This window comes from Miniopterus natalensis, chromosome 4 (assembly GCF_054644295.1).
Source record: "Miniopterus natalensis isolate mMinNat1 chromosome 4, mMinNat1.hap1, whole genome shotgun sequence".
NCBI lineage: Eukaryota > Metazoa > Chordata > Mammalia > Chiroptera > Miniopteridae > Miniopterus > Miniopterus natalensis.
Genome location: NC_142084.1, coordinates 67,083,412 through 67,102,261, shown reverse-complemented (window position 1 = coordinate 67,102,261; position 18,850 = coordinate 67,083,412). Strand labels below are relative to the sequence as shown.

General features: G+C 48.3%; 1 protein-coding gene across 1 annotated transcript; it reads right to left on the bottom strand.

The window, feature by feature from the left end:
• Nucleotides 1-249: 249 nt before the first annotated feature.
• On the bottom strand, nucleotides 250-7,458 carry MRPL4 (mitochondrial ribosomal protein L4). Its single transcript, XM_016207952.2, has 9 exons — nucleotides 7,154-7,458; nucleotides 7,002-7,068; nucleotides 6,765-6,915; nucleotides 5,128-5,179; nucleotides 4,043-4,160; nucleotides 2,788-2,894; nucleotides 2,576-2,685; nucleotides 2,420-2,496; nucleotides 250-1,124 (listed from the first exon to the last, which is right to left on the bottom strand). Exons 1-9 carry the CDS (start codon nucleotides 7,208-7,210, stop codon nucleotides 979-981), a joined length of 885 nt encoding a protein of 294 aa, XP_016063438.2. The 5' UTR covers nucleotides 7,211-7,458; the 3' UTR covers nucleotides 250-978.
• Nucleotides 7,459-18,850: the final 11,392 nt, after the last annotated feature.

Sequence of the window (18,850 nt, the reverse complement as noted above, 5' to 3'; positions counted from 1 at the left end):
TGCTTTACTCTGTAGTAGAATCTTGCCTTACCCTGGCTGAGAATTCTCTCTGGGACTCAGGCCCAGATCATCATTACATTCAAATCTCTAAACTTAACTTGGTGTCACTGTGGCTGCCTGGCCCTGCACACACAGACAGTTCTGGGTGACTTCAAAGAAATCGGCCATATTATAGTCTGTATTATGACTATTAAAAAAATTAACTTGGGGGGCAAATGACATCAGCAGACTCAAGAATTAGGATACCAGTTTAGTGTTTTTTAAAATGTGTTTATTCTCTCATTTATTGACCACATTGTTTCTGACTCTGCATTCAGGGCAAATCATTGTGATGGAAGCTCAGGTTTGCATACGGCACCTACTTGTGAAATCAAACCCGCATGGCGGACTGAAGGACCATAATAAATGGGACCCCAAACCCTGTCAAGAAAGCAAGTATACAGTGACAGTGCCTGGAAGCCAGGAGGTGCCAGGAGCAGGTTCCTAGGAAAGGGCAATACTCCCCCTCTTCTGTGAGTTCCCAGAGGCTAACTCACTCTAGGGAAGCTGACTCTGGGTCATTTCTACAAACAGCACTGAGGTCACCCCTTGAGGAGAGAGGTACTGGAGCTGCCCAGCACCGAGGAAAGAGCCTGACTTGCTGGATGGAATTATTCACAACATAGCAATGAGCTATTCTGTTTCTCCTCTGTAATTAAAAAATAAAGCTTATCTTGAAAACAGAAAGGAGAACTGGGCAGGAGCTTGATCAGGCTCTCTGTTGAGTTGCCCCTTCCCAGTCATGAAGCCTGCCCAGCCACTCCTCGTGGCCTCAGCTTCCTACTGGGAAAAGGGAGTCTGGGCAGTGCTGCACTTGCAGAGTGGGCGCACGGCCCCCAAACTGGCCAAGGGCTTAGCCTGGCTCAGAGCAGGCACCTGGCATGGAGAGCAGTGCAGAAAGGAAGGCAGCTGATGGTCCCTGAGGCACAGGGTTGGGGCTCAGGGGAAGTCACAGTAGGGTAGGCGGAAGGGGTAGAGGGGTGTGTAGCGTGAGTCCTGCCAGAGCAGCTTCTCCTCCAGAAAGGCAACAGTCCGCAGGGTCAGGACCAGCGTTTGGTGCTTCAGCATGCTGTGCACGTTCAAGCCTGGGGGGCAGGAGTATAGTCAAGGCAGGGCTGTATCCCACATCTGGAGACCCTTTCCCTCCTCCCAGGAGCACTCCCCCTTACAGAGACACCATGGTCTGGCATGGGGTCAAGAGCCCCTGAGCCTGTTCAAACCCTGGCTCAGTACCTCACCACTGGGGAACCCTGGGCAAGGAAATGTCAACACATCACCTAAGAGCCTCCCACGTGCCCGGCTCTGCCCATAGATGGGAACAGACCACAGACAGTGCAAATGAATAAAAACAATGTACTGAGGGTACCCAGTGTGGCTGCAGTTAGTGAGCAAGGAGAGAGGGAGGAGGGAGGGCAGGGATAGGACAAGGCAGGTCTAGCAGGGTCTCAGGGAGGACTTGGGCTTTTCCCCCTGAATGTAGTGAGAGCTGTGGAGAGCTGGGGGCAACAGAGGGATGTGCATGGACTCAGTGCTCACAGGTATCCTCTGGCAGCTAGAGTGGGGGGATAGACTGTGAGGGTGAGGGCAGGAGAGGCTGTGTTGATCCAGGCAGGGGGCTGGCCCAGGGTGGTAAGAAGTAATTGGATCCTGGGTATGTTTAAAGACAGAGCTGCCACTCAGCCGGGCATGGCTTAGCGGTTGAGCATTGACTTAGGATCCAGGAGATCACGGTTCGATTCCCGGTCAGGGCACATGCCCAGGTTGCGGGCTCAATCCCCAGCAGGGGGCGTGCAGGAGGCAGCTGATCAATGACTCTCTCATCATTGATGTTTCTCTCTCTCTCTCCCTTCCTCTCTCTGAAATCAATAAAGATATATTTAAAAAAATAAAAATTAAAAAAAAAATAAAGACAGCTGCCAACTGCATTAGCCGACTGGAGTGGAGGGTGACGGAGTGATGTGGCGCCTAAGCCACTGGAAGGAAGGATGCTCATGAGACCCCTTTGTGCAGCTACTGAGAAGGCAGCAGGACATGCAATCAGGAGACTGGGAGAAAGCTCTGGGAATCAGTCAACACAGAGAAGGGTGTGATGTGCTCAGGACAGATCTGATCCACCTTTCTGAGTGAGGAGCCAGGTGGGGACAGCCAGTGGGCCCTCACACTCACTCCACACTCAGCACTGTGACCGGGGCTTGGACAAATGTGGTATCAGAGCATTTATGAAAGACATCATTCTCCCAATGCTCCGTCTGGGCCAGCTGAGAGTGGGGGAGGGTGGTTACTGTCCAAAGCTACTTAGTGATTGAGAGGCAGATACAGGATTTAAACTGACCCGTGCACTCCCTGGGGACCTGGGGGTGGACCAGTGCCCTTCACTCACCCACAGCTGGGACCAGGTTGCAGGTCTTAAGCCCCAATGTGGCTGTCACAATGTTCTGAGGCATATCCTCATATGCTCTGAAACAGAGGCCAGGAGGTGAGCCCTGTGGAGGATGAAGCTCAGCCTCCCTACCCCCACTCTGCCCTGCATCCTCACAAGTCCACTAGGAGCACGGAGTCCCCCCAACGGCGGTAGCAGGCCAGCTCTGTTAAGTACTGAGGGTCTGCGGTTGGCAGCTCCAGGGAGTCCACAATGTGCAGGTTGTCCTGGTGGGGGTAAGGATAGATGGTCTGAGCCATCACCTCCCTCGCCCCCACAGCCCACACACCCCAGGACCCTAGTGGCTCCTGCTGGGATCAGAGCTGTACCTGGGCCAGCTTGATAGTCAGCGCCACTTTGAGGCCCTGCACCCGCACTTTCATGGGCAGCATGTAGTAGTAGCTTGTGGGGCCCCGGGGGCCATGGGCAACGCCTCCTGTGGGAATAGAAATGTGTAAACAGGTGAGGGCCCCAGCCAGACCTGGAGGTCAAAAATTAGCCCCAGTGGCTGGTGTGGGGGTAGGGAGGCTCAACTCCAGCAAAGAGGGCAGGGTCTCAGGTAGGAATAGAGAAGGGAGGCCTGATTGGATATCACCTGAGACTGGTGACTTCACTTCCCTGGGCCTCTGTTTCTTCAACCATCAAACCCTGAGTGAGGACTGTCTACCTGTGGGTCTACCCTCTACTGGGCCCTAGGAGTACAGCAGAGAACAAGATGGAAGGATCCCTGCCCTCACGCCATTCATATTCACAGAAAGGCTTGACTACAGAGGGAATCAGGGCTGGGCAGGAAAGGGCAGCAAAGGAGTTGGGGGGCACCAGGGAACCCAAAGGAGGTCAGGGATGGCTTTCTAGAGGAGGTATAGCCCCAACACATTAGAAAGAGGAGCCCTAGCCAGTGCTGCTCAGTGGTTAGAGAGTAAGCCTGAGGACTGAAGGCTACCCGGTTTGATTCTGGCCAAAGGCACATACCTTGGTTGCAGACTCAATCCCCGGCCCTGGTCCGGGTGCATGCAGGAGGCAACCAACCGATGTGTCTCTCTCACATCGATGTTTCTCTCTCTCTCTCCCCCTTCCACTCTCTCTGAAAAGCAATGAAAAATATCCTCCAGTGAGGATTTAAAAAAAAAAATGAGCAGAGATGGCCAGGCAAAGGGGAGATGACCCTGAGTCAGTGCTATCTAGGCAGAAAGGGTGTGAAGGGGACATGGGGAGGGGTGTGCAGCCACCAGTGGCTGGAATGCCAAGCTGAGGAGCTCGTACAAAGGCTGCAGGAGTTGGGAGGTTTAAGAAGATCCCTCTGAGTATTATGTGAAGTGTGGGCAAGGAGAGGTGAGATGGGAGGTAGGGCCAAAAGGGGCTATGGTCATAGTCTGATGAGGAGGCCAAGGCCAGAGCTGGCAGAGGGTGGGTGGAGTTGGGGAATAGGGGGATGGGAAAAAGTGGATGACTCTCAGATCTCTACCTGCATGTGAGCAGTGAGGTGGAAGGAATGGGGCCGACAAGACATCGTGCCAGATATGTGTAAAGAAACACCCAGATCCCGAGTTAGCCCAGAGCCTCCTCCTCACCCTGCCCACTTACCTCCTCGCCAGATTGGGGAGCGGATACTGCCATGCCTTGCGCGTCCACTGCCTTTCTGTGGCCAGGGCTTCCGGCCACCACCCCGCACCTCAGCTCTAGTCTTGGTCTTGGCATAGCTCTGTGGACACAAAGTGAGGAGGGGTCAGGTTCATGAGGCAAATGTCATTGCAGCCCCAAAGCACCAAGCCCAGGAATATAGCAGTGACCTAGGTGGACTGGGCCTGCCACTGGGGAGCCAGACAGGAGACACAGAGATTGGGATTCCATCAGGACAAGTACAGATCACTTTTGGAGGGAGGGAAGGATAAAGAAATCAAGAGTTCCCTCCTCCACTCCAGCATTTCAGCCTCAGAAAGACAGGGGCTTTGCTGCCTGGCATACATAGTAGTTGCTCAGTATTTTTTTTAATGATTTCAATGTGGCTGCAACTGAAAGAAAGGCAGAACTTGGGGAAAGACATGGAAAGAGGGAGAGGTGCAGGGTAGAGAATCATGAGGGACTATCAATGCCAGGCTGGTGACTTCATTCTAGGGTGACAAGGAGCCAGGGAGGGTGTGGGCAAGGGGAGAACTCGCCAGATTCTGAGGTGGGCAGATGGAAGGCAGAGATCTTGATTGATAATGGCTTCTTCAATGATCTTGGCATAAATTCCAAGGTCCTCACCATTGTTCCTGCTGACCTCTAAGCCACACTGGCCTGTTTTTGGTCCCTGCCACAAGGCATCTGTATGTGTTGTTCCCACTACCTCCACCCCAGCCTCACTATCCTTCACCTAGTTACTTTTATGCACACCTGAGGTTAAATCCCCCCTTTTGTGGGAAAACTTCCCTAACTATACATTGACAGGTATGACTACTTGATTCACATTCATGTCTCCAACCAAACTATGAACTTCATGAGAGCAGGTATCTCTCCTGTCTCATCCTCTAGCACAATGTCCAGTGCATGGTAGATGTTCAGAAATTTCCTGGCAAACGACTCATCAGTGAATGGTCAAAGAGAGAAGATGGACCCAAGCCCAGTAGTCCAGAGACAACATACCAAGGGGCTTCCTCTGCCCACCTCACCCCACTCAGGAAACTCACAATTCTCTTGAAGTTCTTCTGCCAGATGGCGACCTGGTGCAGGATATCCAGCCTATGGAGGAAGGAGACATGAGACGTCTGCCTCAACTTAAATCTCTCCCATAGTCCCCACCCCACTAGATGAAAACCCAGGTTCCTCCCTTCTAGCACCGCCAGGGCTCTGTGTGATCTGCCCAAGCCTCTCTTTGACCCCAGGTCTCGCCACCTTCAACCCCCCTCCATTCCATTCTGTGAAATGGAGTCTGGCTTCTAGGCCTTTGCACTTGCTGTTCCCTCTGCCTGAAATGCTCTTCCCATGACCCGTTTCTTCTCAGCCTACAGGTCTCAGCCCAAACATTATCACCCAGAGGAGCTCCCTTGCAAAAGAGAGAGTTATACCTTCCTCCTTTCCTTCATTACAGCTTAATGCCACCTTCATGAATTGGTTTGACTCCTTAGCCCTGTACTGTCCCATACACTAGACACTAGTCATGTGTGTGGCTACTGAACACTTGTTTCTTCCTATTGTTTTAAAAAATGTGGCTACCAGAAGAGTTTAAATTACACATTATGTAGCTCACATTATGTGGCACGTTGGACACGGCTGCCAGGGTAGTAGTCTGCCAGGAGTTGGAAAACTATGGCTAGTAGGCCAAATCTGGTCTGCTGCCTCTTTATAAATGTTTTACTGGAACAAGGCCATGCTCATTTGTGTATGTATCATCTATGGCTGCTTTTGCACTACATTGGCAGAAATCAATAGTTTCCATGGAGACATTAGTCTGCAAAGCCTAAAATGTTTATTATCTGACCATTTACAGAAAAAGTTTGCTGATCTCTCCTCTAGACTATAAGCAACATCAGTGTTTATTTACTATACCTAGAATGGAATCTGGCACATAGTAGGTGCTTCATAAATATTTACAGAATAAACAAAATATGTTGTTTTTAAATTTTTTTTTGTCACCCTCTACTAGATGAGGACTCTGTACAGGCAGGGGCAAACTATACAAATAACAGTAAGAGTAATGAATTAATAGCACTTACTATGTGCCAGATACCATGCACATGAGAGACATCATACACCTGGGCAAGCAATAGCCCAGCCCTGGGAGATGGCCCACATAAGGTTGAGATCCTGGCTCTAAAGTGTATAAGCTGTATGACCTTGGGCACATTTCTTAACCTGTCTGTGCTCAGTTTCCTTATCTATAAAATAAGGATAACAGAACCCCTTCCTAGGGTTTCTATGAGATCTAGTTATTTAAAATGCAAATAGCTATGCCAGGCACACAGTAAGAGTTTAGATCCTGTTAGTGACCAGTTTTTTTAAAAAAACAGTAACAGCAACGATAATCAACATTTTTATAGAACTTATTATGTGCCAGAATTAACCCATTTAATCATCACAGCAACCTCTTGATGTTTGACGGAATGGGGGAAGGGAAGTTTTGTGTTCTGCAGGCTGCAGAGTTCTGCGTCCTTAACTCGCCGAAAGGATGTTACCTCTCAGCTCTCAACCTCACCGCTCTGCACTAGGGAAATCATCCCCTTTTGACAGGTGGAGAAACTGAAGCTCAAGCCCTGGTCAACCTGATTCCTAAACCAGCGTTCACTGTCCCTTTGTCACCCAGTTCACCATTTCAGCTCTCGTTCACCTGGGCGCCGTGGAGAAAATGTCGGGGTGCAGCTCGGCCAGGCCTACGCGCTCCTGCTCGAAGCCCCGCAGGGACTCGACCCAGGCCTGCACCGGACGCCGGTGTGAGGGTATGGGAAGCTCGCACTTGCGCAGCACCGGTGCCTGGGGACCTGAAACAATTGGGAAGTCAGGGGTCAGGGACACGGGTTAGAGCTCCCTGTCCCTTCCCCTCCTGGGGCGACCCCGACAACCTCACCCGCGCTCGTCACCAGCTCTGGCTTCTCTGGCGGCTGCACTGCCTCTTCCGCCAGCACGCTCAGGCCCTGTAAACGGTGGGCGAGCGTGAAAGACGACCCCCGGGCCCTCCAACCTTTGTCCTTCGACGCCGCCCCCAATCTCCAGCCTCACCTGGCAGCGGGTGGAAGGCAGCCAGGCCCGCGCCCCGACCCGGACTAGCCGCAGCATTGCGGCGCAGCTCCCCACGCCGAGAGGTCAAGGATCCCTCTGGACGCGCGCGGCGCCTCGCGATTACGTCACGTCCGCGACGCCGCCTGCTCCGCGCGGTTTTGCCGTCGGAAAGGAGAGCGTGCGAGAGCGAGGACGCCGTGGCTCGGCGCAGCGAGCCCCCACCGCCATCCCAAGACTAACTCCAGGACCCCAGTTTACAGTCCTGGCCCAAAGGACCCTCGGCGACACCTGGGAACGCCGGGGCCTGCTCTCCAGAGTCCCCCCTCCCCCAAGAGCCTGTGCTTGTTCAACCAATGAGCGTTAAGTCTGGAAAAGTGACCCGCCCTTAGGGGCGGTCCTGGGGTGGGCGCCTAAGGAAGTATGACCAATGGCTGTTACGGTTTTTGTGTAAGCCGCGTCCTCCCGGCCCCGCCCCCACCTAGCCTCCGAGACTCTTAGTAGTGCTTTTATTCTATCCAATGACGAGGTTTTGTTTGTTTGTTTACAATACAAGCAGAGTCGTATCTCCTACAGAAAACCCTCACGCCTGTCCGCTTAGATCCCCCAGGGCAGGGCTGTGTCCCCCTCAATCCGCTCAAATTAGGTCCGTGTCTCCTAGGCCAGGATCCTTTGCGCTCTGAGACCTGCCAGGACTCTCCGAGGAGAGAGCAAAGTGGAGAGTACACAGATCCCGGATTCTCTCGCTCGTTGCCCACGAGAGACAAGTCCAAAGGCTCATTTTTAGCATTTTTCCACGTTCTCCGCACGACCTCCAAGGGGCGCTACAAGCCCATAGCAGTCTTCCCGGCCGGGTCAGACTTGATCACCTAGAAGTCAGTGCGGTCTGGACCGACCTCAGTGGCCGGAGAACGTGGTCTTTGAGCCATCCTCAGTTTTTCTATCTGGAAAATGGGGCGGTTGTGGGGCTTTAATGAAATAAATAGAGGCGAAGCGTGCCATGCTTGGCACAAGGTGAAAACTTAATACATAGAATTATTATTTATCATTATTATTAAAAGTGAATTTTGTCATTAAAGTGAGGCAAGAGCCAAGGCAAGGATAGGGTTGGACCCTAGAGGATTTGAATAATATGCTAAAGATGTAAGTTTTTTGGGTTGTTTTTTTTTTTTTTTGCATCTGATATATAACATATGGATATTTACATGGTATTAATGAAAACTTACAATGTATTTCATTGTGTATTCTATCCCTGCAAGAATAACTGTGAATGTGTGTTTAAAATTCCACACTCTGCAATTTAAAAAAGACTTTTAGTCCTTTGTTTTGTAGAATTTTATTTATTCATTTTATGTTTGCATGGGTAATTTGCACCTGGTAAAGAAAATCTCAGAAACTATGAAAGGATAACTAGAGTGAAAAATCTATCTTCTACAGCCTCTGTCCCCTGTCTCCCACTGAGGTCCCTTCCCAGAAGTCACCACCACAAACAGCTGTGTGTCTCAGAACCAGTTTATGATTTTACAGACAGATTTACCTCTGTCCTGTGCCAGGGAGTTTAGATTTTTTGTGGTGAATGATGGAATGGCACTTAGTTGCTTAATGATTATATTAGGCACCTACTGTGTACCACTGGTAGCACCCTTAAGATACAGTCCAGTGAAGAAGGCTGAGGGATCAGAATGGGTGAGGGAGAAGGTCTTCAGGGTCTGTGGGAAGCCAGGGGAAGAACTTCTAATGGGTGGGATGAAGTCTCAGAGCTGGCTTCTCTGAAGCTGTAATCTGAGACCTAAGGATTGAGGGTCCATTGGCAGAGAAGAAAGTGTGTTCCAGGCCGAGAGAACAGAAGTTATTGTCTGGAAATGGGGAGAGTATAGCAGGTTTGGGGGAGCTAGACCTTGATGGTCACATGCCTTGTTGACTCATTCATTTATGTCAACCCACCTCAGGGTATTTGCAAGAATATTCCTGCCCAGCCCTAGCCAGTTTGGCTAAGTGGTTAGAACATCAGCCTGATGACTGAAGGGTCCTGTGTTCAATTCCAGCCAAGGGTACATACCTCAGTTTTAGGCCCACTCCCTGGCCCAGGATGGGGCAAGTGCAGGAGGCAACCAATCGATGTGTCTCTCACATCGATGTTTCTCTGTCTCTCTCCCACTCTCTCTGAAAAGCAATGGAAAAAATATCCTCAGATGAAGATTTTTAAAAAAATAAAAAATAGCCCAGCTGGGCGTGGCTCAGCCGTTGAGCATCAACCTATGATCCAGAAGATCAAGGTTAGATTCCCAGTCAGGGCACATGCCTGGGGTTGTGGGCTTGATCCCCAGTAGGGGGCATGCAAGAAGCAGCCGATCAATGACTTTCTCATCACGGATGTTTCTATCTCTCTCCCTCTCCCTTCCTCTCTCTGAAATCAATAAAAACATATTTAAAAAAAAAAAAATCACTGCTTCCTTCCTACCCTACATTCTTTTGCTGCCTTTCCCAGTGTCATTTGTTTGCAGAACTTTCACCAAATACTAACAGATGGCATCATGTTCTTATTTTCCTGATGCTTGTCTGTTTCCCCCAACTAGAATGTCAGGGTTCTTTGTTTCTTTCACTGCTAGACCCTATTGCTAAGAAGGGTGCCAGGCACCTAGTATATTCTCCGTACATAGTAACTGAACAAATAGAATGTAGAGAAAGCACTTTACACACTTTACTCCCATCCCCCCGCCCAGCATATTGATTTTGAGCCTTAATGAAAAAGAGGTAATGACCTTGAGACCTGCATACTGCAAGGCTCAAAGTTTGACCATTTTGGCCTAAGCCTTGGTGGAGGTCAAAGGTCAACATCTCCAGCCCACTCCTGTGGATAAAAGGCTCAACTGCAGGTAACCCCTGTCTCCAGTGTCACCCTTGTGACTCAGAAAGGATCTCTGCTGGCCCAGCCAGAGTGGCCTAGTGTTTGAGCACTGACCTAGGATCTAGGAGATCACAGTTCGATACCCGCTCACTCAATCCCCAGTGGGGGGGGTGCAGGAGGCAGCCAATCAATGACTCTCTCATCATTGACGTTTCTATCTCTCTCTCCCTCTCCCTTCCTCTCTCTGAAATCAATAAAAAAATATATTTAAAAAAAAGAAAAAGGATCTCTGCTTGTCACAAGCATGATAGCAATTTAGGGAGCACACACTGTAAGCTGGAGGGCCCCCCAACATCTGGCCTTTCCTAGCCTCCCCATCGCTGTGCAAGGGCTTTCACAAAGGTAAAGGCTGCAATATGGGGGGCAGCCCTCAGGAGATGCAGAGCATGAATGTAGGCTTGATTGAGGGGATCTGACCTACTGGGGAGAACTGTCTAAAGTGCTCCCCAACACCTGGCTGGCATGGCTCAGTGGTTGAGTGTCGACTCATAATAAGATCACGGTTCAATTCCAGTTCAGGGCACATGCCCAGCTTGCAGGCTCAATCCCCTATAGGGGTCATGCAAGAGGCAGCTGATCAATGATTCTCTCGATTCTCTCTCATCATTGATGTTTCTATCTCTCCCTCTCTCTTCCTCTCTGAAATTAATAAAAATATATATTTTAAAAAAATTAAATAAATAAAGTGCCCCCCACTACCAACTGCCAAAACATCTGTGTGCAGCTCAGTTTGTGGGTAACTGCCAACCCCTGGAGGAGGAGTATCCAACTGAGTCACCCCTCTACCCCCAGCCCCTGGGGATGGGCCTGATTTGCATAGTCATTTCCATTCTCTTTTAGTTACCCTTCAGTTTAACCACAATAGGAATTTGGAGAAAAAAAAAAAACAACAAAAAAAACACAGAACCAGTACACCAATCAAGTCTTGGCAAAAATTCAAATTCTCCTCAGGGCTTGAAACCATGGGCAGGGTACTTGGGCTCACTGGACCTCAGTTTCCTCTTCTGCAAAATGAGGTGTAATTGCCCTTATCTCACATGGTCTGTGCCCAGCTTGAGCCTGTGTGCCCTCAGACACCCACTTCCCACCCTGACCCTGACCCCTACATACAACATCTCCCTTGTCCACTGGTTTCTGTCCAGATTTCGCCAATGGCAGGCACTGAGGGTAGATTGAAAGGCAGGAGGATGGGAGAAGCCAGAATATTTCTTCCCAATTGCTCCTGTCAGCATTTCCCACTGGACAAGGCCTACCTATGTGCTAATATCTAGTCTCACCCTGTTTATACTTGGGTTTCTTATTTGTGTATTAAATCCTTTATTAAATCCTCTCTGTTTGAGATACTTCTATTTTCTGAGGTAAGGCAGCTGTGAGGGATTTTGTTTGTTTTTGTTTTAAGATACAATTTAGATGCAGTAGTCTTCCCTTATCAGTGTACAGTTTTGCAAGTTTCCACAAATATATATAGTCATGTAACCATCACCACAATGGAGACATAAAATGGTTCCATTACCAAAAAATTCTCCCCTTCTGTAGCCAAATCCTCACTCATCCCCAGGCCCTGTCAGTTACTGGTCTGTTTACAGTCTCTATAGTTTGGCCTTTTCTAGAATGTCATAGAAATGGAATCATACGGCGTGTAGCCTTTTGTATATGGCTTCTTCCCACCCCCCGTTTTTTTTAATCCTCACTGGAGGAGGATATTTTTTCCATTGTTTTTTTAGAGAGAGTGGAAGGGAGGGAGGAGGGGGAGAGAAAGAGAGAAACATCAACGTGAGAGAGACACATCAATTGGTTGCCTCCCGTACGAGCCCTGCCTGGGGCTGGGGATCGAACCCACAACCGAGGTACATGCCCTTGACCAGGAACCGAACCTGTGACCTTTCAGTTCACCGGCCAATGTTCTAACCACTGATTTTTTTCCCCCTCACCCACAGAATGAGGATAGTTTTTCCATTGATTTTTAGAGAGAGTGGGAGGGAGGAGGGAGGGGGGAGAGAGAGAGGGAGAAACATCAGTGTGAGAGAGACACATCCACTGGTTGCTTCTGGCAGGAGTCCCAACCAGGGGAGGGAATCAAACCTGCAACTCAGGTACATGCCCTTGACCTGGAATCGAACCCATGACCCTCTGGCGTGCAAGCCAACACTAACCACTGCGCCACGCTGTCAAGGGCCCCTTCTTATAATGTATTTGAGATTCATCCATGTTGTTGTACATAACTAATTCCTTCCTTTTGGAACTAGTGGTTCCAAATATATTCCTGAGTGACCTGTGTAAGGATGGATTGCAGTTTGTATACTCATTCCCTAGCTGGGGCAGCTGCTGTGAGCTTTTCATGAGTTCATATTTGAAAAATGTTTAGGACAGTATATATATATGTCAGCCATTACCATTATGCTGGGGGGGGGGGCTTTGCTGAGAAGGAGGCCTCTGGTGTTCCCCTCTCCCCTCACTGTGCATGCCTCTCTTGTCTGGAAGAGAGAGCCCACCCTTCCCAGGCTGGAAGGGCCAAGACTGCATCTGGTGCAGACGTGGCAGGAACTGGCCTCCACCGGGAGCCTCCCAGCCCATCCCTGAAGCTGAAAGTGGGCCCCAAGCCCATGGATGGAGGAGATGCCTGCCAAGATCAGCATCTGGAAAGCTTCTCTGCAGCCGGGGCCCCTTCCCCCAGTGCCGGGGTGATGATGAGAAAGTTGGGACCTGTCTCAGACACTTCTTTTTATGCAGTTTCTCCTGCCAAAAGCTGAGAGCTGGAGAGCTGGGGGGTGGGGTGACAGTGGAGGCCCAGAGAGGCTTGAGAACAGGCCTGGGCCTCACTGATTTGGGGGAGTTCACAAAAATCAGAGATCAGAGGGTTCCCCTCACCTGGATTACAGAAAAGAACATCCTATATCTCATCAATGATGCACGTGGTCCTGAGTAGTAACCATCACCCTTCTGTCCTGACCTTCTGAGACAGGGAAGGGGGTCACTGCATCAGGACTGGGGTGAGGACTGGGGATGAACAAATTCAAATCCTCCCACTACTGTGTACCTCAGTTTCTTTCTTTTTTTACTTTTTAAAACCCTCTCCTGAGGATTTATTTTTTCCCCCATGCTTTTCAGGGAGAGTGGAAGGGGGAGAGAGACATTGATTGGTTGCCTCCCACACGTGCCCCTGACTGGCGCCAGGGATGGAGCCTGCCATGGAGGTACATGCCCTTGGCCGGAATCGAACCTGGGACCCTTCAGTCCTCGGGCTGGCACTCTAACCACTGAGCCAAACCAGCTAGGGCTTAGTTTCTTCATCCTTAAATGGGGGTGATGGTGGACACACAGAGCAATATACAGATCTCAGAACATAGAAACCCACACCTGAAACTTATATATTCATATTAACCATTGTTACCCCAGTAAAGTTCATTAAAAAAAAAAAAAAAAGCAAAATAAATAAATTGGGATGATGGGGACAGTAAAAAGATCAAAGGTGCCCTGGCCAGTGTGGTTCAGTTGGTTGGGCATCCCCACGTGCACAAAAAGGTTGCTGGTTATATTCTCGGTCAGGGCACGTACCTGGGTTTAGGGCTCAGTCCCCTGTAGGAGTTGCGCAGTAGGTAGCCCATTGCTGTTCCACTCTCACATCGATGTTTCTCTTTCTCTCTCTCCCTTCCTCTCTCTCTAAAAATCAATAAACTGTTCTTTAAAAATAAAAAAGATCAGGGGTTATCAGGGGTTTGAGGAAAGGGAGGATGAAGAGGCAGAGCACGGAGGATATTTAGGGACTGAAACTATTTTGTATGGAAACATGTCACTATATATTTGACCAAACCCACAGAAGGACAAAAAACCAAAAAACCCACAGAAGGTACTACACCAAGAGTGAACCACAGTGTAAACTCTGGACTTGGGGTGATAATGATGTGTCTGTAGGTTCATCATTTGTAACGAAAGCACGTCTGTGGCGCCATGTTGACAGTGGAGGGGGCTTTGCGTGCGGGGGGCAGGGGGTACATGAGCTACCGCTGTACTTTCTGCTCAGTTCTGCTGTGAACTTAAAACTGCCCTAAAAATAAAGCCTATTTAAAACAACGGGATGATGATAATATTCCCCACCTCCCAGGGTTGTGAGGATTCATAGTCGCACCCGGCATAGTCTGTGTCGTGTGAGCATTAGCCGTTCTTGTCAGTGGCCCTATAACTACTGGGAGCTGCTCCAAGTCTCTTCACCTTCATTTTCCCTTCTTGATAGCTCCCCAAGAGAAGGGCCATTTCTTTTCTCTTCCACTGTTCTCTCTCAGGGGTCCCGTAGAGCAGGGCCCAGCTTTCCCCTTGACTCCCCTCACCCCCCAGACTATCAGGAAATCTAGGCCTTCAGTGTTTTCAAGTTCTCCAGCCTGTTTCCTCAGCTGACCCAGCAGAGACCTTGTGTTTCCCCAGAAGTGGGATGTGGGAGGATGAGAAAGGGGACAGAAGTTGCTAGTGGGTGTATTTCTGTGTCTCTGAGGACATCACCGTTGTCTAGCAGTCATGGTCTCCCTAACAGACGTCAGATATGTCTGTGCCGTTGACATCACCCCCACCCCCAGGTCCCTGGGAGAATGGCAAACTGCTGAGCCAGACCAGGCAAATTGGGGGGGGTCACTTCCTCCCCAGCCTTCAGGTCCCCACAGAGGGCTGAGATTTCCGCTCTGATAGCTTCCTGTCGAGAAGAGGACCCAGTTTTCTCTATACTTTGTCCCCTGTGTGTTGAACACCTGGTTTTGAGAGGTTGCCCAGGCAACACACTTGACTTGGCAGAGAATTCAGTGAGATTTTGCTGAGGTTTCAGTGAACCCCAAGATCTGGCCCAGACCTGAGATGGACACTGAAATCTGGCTCAGGAAAAGGAGCATAGTCGCTGTCTGACTTTCCTTATCTCTGTATCAAAGCCATGTTGCTCAGTGTTAGAACTGTCTGCTGGGTGGCAGAAACCAAGGAGGCATCACTGGAGCCAGCACAGAGCATTACATGAAGATATATGCTGTATTTATATACATATATGAAGCTTTAATATATATATATATATATTTTTTTTTAAATTAACATATTTTTTAAAAATACATCTTTATTGATTTCAGAGAGAGGAATGGAGAGGGAGAGAGAGAGATAGAAACATCAATGATGAGAGAGTCATTGATCGAACCCGCAACCCGGGCATGTGCCCTGACCGGGAATCGAACCCTGATCCCCTGGATCCTAGGTCGACGCTCAACCGCTGAGCCACGCCCGGCCAGGCAGCATTAATATATTCTTAATATGCATTTCTTTATTAATAATGTAAACATGTTTATTTTTTAATACTTTTTAAAATCCTCACCTGAGGATATATTTATTGATTTTAGAAAGAGGGGAAGAGAGAGAGAGAGAGAGAGGGAGAGAAACATTGATGTGAGAGAGAAACATCAATTGGGATCAGTTGCCTCCCATATGCGCCCCGACTGACAGGGAATCGAACCTGCAACCTAGATAAGTGCCCTGACTGGGAATTGAACACACAACCTTTCAGTATATGGGATGATGCTCCAACCAACTGAGCCACCTGGCCAGGGCCACATTTATTCTTAGTATAAATTCGTTAATGTTGATAAGTTGAATAATAATATTGATATCATTATTAACAGTGTTTTGTTTATTTATATTTGTTATTATTACAGGAATCATTTTTCAACTAGGAGTCTGGTGATTTATCTTTTATTTGATTTTTCATGTCTTTGTAAATTTCAAAAATTTGGTAATACAAGCTAAAAATTTCAAACACTGTCCCAGGGCACAGGATGAAAAGTTTGACACCCTCTCACCTGTTACCCTCCCCTCCCTGAGGTTAACCGCTGTAACGAGTGTCTTGTGCCTTCCCCCAAAGACAGTCTGTGAGCCCCCAGGCAAATGTGTGTGTATTTATACAGCTCTTATAAATACACCCAGAAGTTGAGGCAAACAATGCAAAATGTTCTACATTGTGCTTTTTCCAATTTAACATGTTGAAGACAGTTTCACTCAGTACAAACTAGACCACTCCATTTTAATTTTGTAATAGGCACTAATGGGCTTTTTTCTTTTAATCCTCACCTGAGGATATTTTTTTCATTGCTTTTCAGAGAGAGTGGAGGGGAGGGGGGAGGGAGGGAGAAACATCTATGTGAGAGAGACACATTGATTGGTGTCCTGCCACACAAGCTCCAACCAGGGCGGGAAATCAAGCCTGCAACCAAGGTGTATGCCCTTGGCCTGAATTGAACCCAGGACCGTTCAATCTGCAGGCTGACGCCCTAACCACTAAACCAAAGCGGCTATGGCAATGGGTCCATTTTTTAAAATATATTTTTAAAATGAATTTCAGAGAGAAGGAAGAGGGAGAGATAAAAACATCAATGATGAGAGTCATCAATCAGCTGCCTCCTGCACATCCCGGGCATGTACCCTAATCAGAAATCGAACTGTGACCTCCTGGTTCATAGGTCAACACTCAACCACTGAGCCACGTTGGCCCAGCCTCTATTTCTTCTTTTTATTGATTGCACTGTCTGGGTATCAAGCAGCTTTAATTTTTTAAAAATATATCTTTATTTATTTCAGAGAGAGGAATGGAGAGGGAGAGAGAGAGATAGAAACATCAATGATGAGAGAGTCATTGATCGGCTGCCTCCTGCACGCCCCCAACTGGGGATCGAGCCTGCAACCCGGGCATGTGCCCTGACCGGGAATCGAACCCTGATAGCCTGGATCCTAGGTCGGTGCTCAATCGCTGAGCCACACCTGGCCGAGCATTTTTTTTTTTACTTATTTAATTTCAGCTTTATTGAAGTATCATAGACATATAAAATTATAAGATATTTAAAGGGCACATCGTAGTGATTTGATACATATATACACAGGAAAGATTTCTCCCATTGAGTTAATTAACACATCCCTCACTTCACATATTTATCTATGTTTTTGTGAGGTGTTTTGTGTGTGTGTGAACATTTAAGTTCTCCTCTCAGCAAATTTCAATGTCATACAGTATTATCAACTATAGTCAGCATGTTTCACATTGGATTCTCAGACCTCACTCATCTTATTGCTGAAAGTTTGTAACCGCTCCCTATTTCTCCCACCCCAGCCCCTGACAGCCACTTTCCTACTCTCTGTTCCTAGGAATTTCACTTTCTTTTTTAGATTCCATATATAAGTGATATCATGCACTATTTTTGTCTTTTTCTGTGACTTATTTCACTTAGCATAATGCCCTCAAGGTCCACCCATGTTGTTGCAAATGACAGGATTTCCTACTTTTAAGGCTGGATAATAGTTCATATATATTTTTTATATATGGAAATATAAGTGGAAAATTATATATATGAAAAAATATATATCACATTTTCTTTATCCATTCATCCATTGAGGGACATTTAGGTTGTTTCCATGTCTTGGCTATTGTGAATAATGCTGCAATAAACATGGGAATGTAGATATGTACCCTTTTTCATAATTTTGCTTTTTTGAAGTATAATACACATACAGAGGAGTGCGCCTACCCTTTTCCTTCCTTTTATTGCACTGTCTGGGTATCAAGCAGGCTTAATTTTTAAAAAATATGTTTTTATTGATTTTTAGAGAGAGAGAGTAAGGGAGAATGAGAGTGAAACATCAATGAGAGAGAAACATCAATTGGCTGCCTCCTGCACACTCCCTACTGAGATCAAGCCTGCAACCCAGGCATGTGCCCTGACTGGAATCCAACCAGCAACCTCTTGGTGCATGGGACAAAGCTCAAACAACTGAGCCACGCCAGCCAGGCAAGCAGGCTTAATTTTAATTTAATTTATTGTTGGAAAAGTTAAACACATTACAATAATATGCACTTTACAACAGTCAAAAGGTACAAAGGAGTCATAGAGTGAAAGCAGCCTCCTCTCCCAGGAAATTTACCAATTTCTTCTTACAATATTTTGGACATTCCGCACACATCCGGTAGAACATCAACTCTTTGGGGGACAGGGAGTTTTGCCTGTTTTGTTTCCTGATTTGTCTCCATCCTTTAGAATAGTGTCTGGCACATACCAGGTGTTTAGTGTATTTGGTAAATAAACATATAAGCAGCTTATTTATGCATTTTCACAACTAGTACCCTCCCAAAAGGTGGAATGAGGAAAAGAGGGGGAAACTCAAGAACCAGATAGAAGACTGGCCCCAACTTGGAAGGCAGGGTGCAACCTGGACCTGCAGGTCAATGACAGCGAGGGCGGGACAGACATCAGAAAGGGCACGGTAGGTTGTTGGTTGCGCCCAGTCTGCTAGGACAGAAGGGGCAGCGCCTGAATTCTGGGATCCTATCAAGGCAAAAAACAGTTCTGTATTTGGGACAGGGCGTGGGGCATGGTAGGAACTTATTTTTTAAATGAACACACAATAGGTGCTTAATGCCTATTTGCTGCGTTGACACATAGTAGGTGCTTCATGGCTCCTTAAATAAAGGGGCTGAGTAAATAAAGGGGATCCGTGCTCTCCTCCAATTCCAGGGTCCCAGGGATGGGCCAAGAGTATATCTACCTGTACTTGGAGACAGCTGTTTCAGGTTCAGGCCACCTGGCCCGGAGGGACGTGAAGTCACGGGGCCGAGTGACGTCAAGCGCCAGCCAGTTCTCACGGGAGGGGGCTGGGAGGGGCGGGGCCGGGGGGGGCGCGGACAAAGGGGCCGGCGCACCACCCCCGCCATCCCCGCGCCCTAGGGCCAGCAGGCCACATCTGGAATTCATTGCTGAGGCCGCCTGAAACAGGAGAGGAGGGCGGGG